The 4,784-nt window shown below is 37.3% G+C and overlaps 1 protein-coding gene across 3 annotated transcripts in view; it reads left to right on the forward strand.

Moving 5' to 3' along the window:
• The first annotated feature begins 359 nt into the window (after nt 1–359).
• The window catches only part of tafa5l (TAFA chemokine like family member 5, like), an 86,855-nt gene continuing 82,430 nt past the window's right edge, over nt 360–4,784 (forward strand). Inside the window, exons 1-2 of one of the 3 annotated variants that reach the window (XM_047800029.1) lie at nt 360–658; nt 1,869–2,405. In XM_047800029.1, coding sequence (XP_047655985.1) covers nt 2,309–2,405 — 97 coding nt within the window. In that variant the 5' untranslated portion in view covers nt 360–658; nt 1,869–2,308. Of the gene's footprint in view, nt 659–972; nt 1,227–1,868; nt 2,406–4,784 lie in introns of those variants that run through there. The other 2 variants (XM_027151101.2, XM_047800030.1) reach the window with 2 other exon arrangements.

Consider the following 4,784-nt stretch of genomic DNA (forward strand, 5'->3'; position numbering starts at 1 on the left):
AGAGAGAGAGAGAGAGAGAGAGAGAGAGAGATGAGGAATAAAAATGTGTGATTAGTGAGATTAGTGAGGAAGGAAGGAAGGAAGGAAGGAAGGAAGGAAGGAAGGAAGGAAGGAAATGTGCGTAGAAGAAAGTGAGTGAAACTGAAGACAGTGGATGTGAGACTGAGAAAGAGAGAAAAGGAGGGAAAGGGGAAAGGGGGAATAAAATGTACGTAGATGTGAGAAAGAGAGAGAGAGAGAGAGAGAGAGAGAGAGAGAGAGAGAGAGAGAGAGAGAGAGAGAGACAGGGGAGGAGAGAGTGGGAGGAACGGAGGAAGTCAGTGTAGTCAGTGGATGAGGGACAGAGAGAGAGAGAGAGAGAGAGAGAGAGAGAGAGAGAGAGAGAGAGAGAGAGAGAGAGAGAGAGAGAGAGGAGAATTTGTGAAGCGCATTAACTCGGATCAGATGGAGGAGTCTCAGCGCAGCTCCTTCAAATCCGCCACATTTTCAGCACCACTGCGTGACTGTGCTGCGCCTCAACTCCACTCCACAGTGTGAGCGGTAACAGAGATCTTCTCCTCATTCTTTGAAAGTTCACATCAGATGCAAATCCATCTTCCGCTTCATCTTTAGCTGGACATTGCGGGTGAACACCGCGTCCCTGTTGCTTTCCACAGCGGTAAGTTTTAACGGGGCGCCTGGGGGAAGAAAGCCAGGGAACTAACACTGACTGTACGTGGAGCTCCAGATGGAGAGAAACTGTCCTGCTCAGAGCTCAGAGAACAGCAGAATCTTTGCTTTACTGCAGCTGCTCACATCTGGCTCTTGCGTACTAAGTAGGTTATAGTAAATAATCTCTATGAGGTGGCGTACTATTGTAACAGACTATTTAGGATGGTAGTATGCGGATGGATGGGTGACTGTTCAGTATGCTGTTGCCTACTGTAGGTGGCGTACTTCCTGGGCACACTATTTAGGACGTAAGGATGCGGTTTGGTCGCTGTTTTGTACCGCTGCAGCCGGTGCGGCATCTTACCAAAGCTGGCGTACTAGGTTTCGGCATCACTTGATACGCAAAGTACATGGATTGGGATTTAACTGTCGAAAGGCTATATACAGTATATATAATTTTTTTTTCCCCATTAATCTTTTTGGATGTAGCCTACAGTTGCCATGGCCACGGCGCGTGCGTTCGTCATTACGCGTTATAACCTTTAAAAAGTTTTTCAACCAAAGTGCATCAAAAGGTATTTTAATTAGACCATTATAGTAGCTTAGCTTATTCATTTTTACATCAATATTATATCTTTACATATTTATATATTATTATTATGTATATATTTTTGTAATAATTATAATTTAAAAATGAAATCTGTATTTTTTTTCTTAAAATATATTATTATATTATTTTTTTTCTATAAATATATTATTATATTATATTATATCTATATGTAATATAAAACTATAATTTCCACTATTACATGTGAACCTACATGTGATGACTTTGACATACTTTAAATATTTAAAAAAATATATATGAATTAGATCTTAGCTATTTAATTATTTTCATGATTTAATATAGTATCTGTCATTTTAGCTAGAACAATATAATACAATAGAGCAATTTCAAGATGCTCTAAAGGTTGTATTAAAATAGCCAGCTTGCTTTATTTACTTAAATAAATACATTATGGTTTGTATTAATCTACTTTGGCATACTGTATGTACAACATTATACTATACCACCGAAACATGATGGAATATTTTTGGCTGATTTAAGATACATAAAATTATTTTCTAACAGGGTTTATATGTGTGCTACAGGAATCTGATGGATTTTAATGGTGACTTTATGCTATCTCTTTCTCTCTCTTTCTCTCCACTAACAGGCCAGAGATTTCCAGTATGGGATGATCGGATTAATACCATCAGAGTGTTGCGTTTTGGAGATGCAGCAGCAGTAATACCTCACACATTTGTAGCATTGACTTCAGGACTCAGTCCGGACCTTTGGAATCAGAGTTCATCATATTGTGTGTGGATATTTCAGTAGCCCAGGACTGTGTTGTTTCATATCCTTAGACTTTAACCTGGCAAACAAGGACCTGGTAACTGGTATAATGGCCTACTGAAGCCTTTTCATTATTGTTAATGACATTCAAGGATCACACTGGGGTTGACTGAAGCACATTTCACCTTCTTTTGTGCTTTCGGCCCGCTCCGGACCCTTCTCACATGGACCCGTCCATGGCAGTAAGACGGTGCTCTGTGATTTTCCACTAACCCGTTCATTGGTAGTGTGTTTGAGTGGGAACGGGGTGGGAGGAGGATGCAGGCCGGGCTGCGGGTACTGTGTGCCGGTGGAGGCGCTTCTCTCTGCTGCCTGCTCCTTCTAGGGCTCATCTACACACACCTCCTTAAAGAAGGTAAGTACAATGCAAGGGATTTTCCCACTTATTCATAATAGCTCTTTGATCCGTTGAAGTGTTCACATTTTGCCAGAAAGTGTTGCAAAGAAGTGAAAGATTCTCTATTGGAGCCTGTGATCATAAAGACAGGATTTTTCATGTGTGTTGCTCTATTCCATTATTACTATGTGAAGCGTTTATATCATGTGATCATGAGATTCATGTGACATCATCATTTCACACCAAGGGAATTTAATCATGGGTGAAATATCCATATGTTGACCAGGGTCAGTCATTGTTGCCATAGAAATGAACTATGCTTTGTAGCTGGTAGCTTTACTCATGCATTTAGTCATGAGCTAGACTACTTATAAATATATCTACTTGAAAAAAAAACTGTGAATATATTCAACTTTTGTAAACATTCATTAAACTACATAATGAAAGACTTCATTTAAATTGGACTGTTAATTAGCCTACATGGTTTATATGTCTATGTTAAGAGCTTTACCTTTGGTGGATGGATAACATTTGTATAAGAAGTCTCCAGTATCAGTGATTTGTCACAGTCAAAGCTTATGCTGAAGGAAAGCCTTTATGGTGGAACGGTTTAATGGTTTGTTAGTAGAACGACTAATTTCAAGAAAGACGATAAAAGAGAACTGTAGGTGACAACATGAAGTGATAACAATTAGCAAATAATAATTTCCACTCATTGGCACATCGTTGTAGAATTAAAACACTTTAGGACATGATGTCTGCAAAGTGTGGGGTGCTAATGCATCATAGATATCCAATAACAGCTGACCCTATTGTGTTTTATTCTTTTTATCTCATTTAAGGTACTGTAGTAGCTAAAGTGCCTACACCTAATACTTAACACTTCTTTATTCAATACTAAGCCCAATACTAACCATGTTATTGGAATATTGTAAAAATTTTAATTGGTAATTGTAATTGGTTCTTTTCTCGATAACAGCATGCTCCATTGTGTTTTATTCTTTTCTTATGATATAAGGTATCAGCTAAAACCTTTACATTTTATACCACACACTACTGCACTACATACTAAGCAAAACCTAGTGTCTTTCCAACAGGGGCACAGTATTATGACATACATTTTAACCCAGTGTTATTGTGTTTTGCCACTAATCCCATTGAAATAAGTTGGCAAGCTAGCAAATGGACAAAATCTGTGAAGAAGCGGTTGTTACTGAAACAGTGCCGAGGGCTTAAACTCCATGCCTGTGGGAATCGACACCCACGGTTTCAGGACGTCTTTCAGAAGTAATTACAGCTTGTCTCATTTTAAATCCTTTGTCTGATCTTGGCTTATAAAAATAACTCTGTTATAATGTTTATGATGATAGTATAGAAGTTTCTCTCTCTCAGGCTGACAGTCATTGAATTTCAGGATGTAATATGCAGGGGAATGTACCAGCATTCACACACATACTGCAGATCATAAAAATGTATCAAACCATCTTAAACCAAAAATGGGACCCATTTATTTATTTATTTATTTATTTATTTATTTATTTATTTATTTATTTATTTATTTATTTATTTGGTTAGTTAGTTAGTTTGTTTGTTTGTTTGTTTAATCCATTTAGTCACATATTTGTAGAAAACCAATTTGTTTGCATATTTAACATATCTTAATACGATTGCTTCTGATGGGAATGAAAATCGATGCATTCTTACTTAAAGACTATCACCCGAGCACAGGACTGTGTCTTTCAGCTTCCCAACTACATTACTTTAGATATAATTCCATTAGATAACAGAAGTGTTGCTAAGCAACACGTCAAAGGTTTCCTAAGTGCGGCTTACTTTGATCCAATCAGATTATTTATCTGAAAGCAATTTTTGTGTTGTTGTTTTGGGCTTTGCACTCTGTATGTACTAAACATAAAGAATAGCTCATAACCAACTTACAATGATACATTTAAATATTAGATAGACAGACAGACAGACAGACAGACAGACAGACAGACAGACAGACAGACAGACAGATAGATAGATAGATAGATAGATAGATAGATAGATAGATAGATAGATAGATAGATAGATAGATAGATAGAATCTCTAAGATTCATCTGTTATCCAGTCGCTCGATTGATGCATTTAGACAAGATTATCATGACATTAAAATATCAACCATGTTGATTTTATATAAGCAATAAAATCTCTTTAGGTCTTGCTGTTATAGGAAAATAGTCAGCAACAGGTAGATGTGATATATAGAGTTAGTGTAATGATTCGGATCTGTAATTGATTATTTTCCAATATCGGCATGTCCTGACGTGTTAACTCAGTGGTTAAGGCTTGGCCTAATGATTGGAAAGTTAAAACCATCCAAACTACTACTGCGGAACCCGGAACCCTCAATTGTGT

This window comes from Tachysurus fulvidraco, chromosome 14, assembly GCF_022655615.1.
Source record: "Tachysurus fulvidraco isolate hzauxx_2018 chromosome 14, HZAU_PFXX_2.0, whole genome shotgun sequence".
In the NCBI taxonomy this organism is placed as follows: Eukaryota; Metazoa; Chordata; class Actinopteri; order Siluriformes; family Bagridae; genus Tachysurus; species Tachysurus fulvidraco.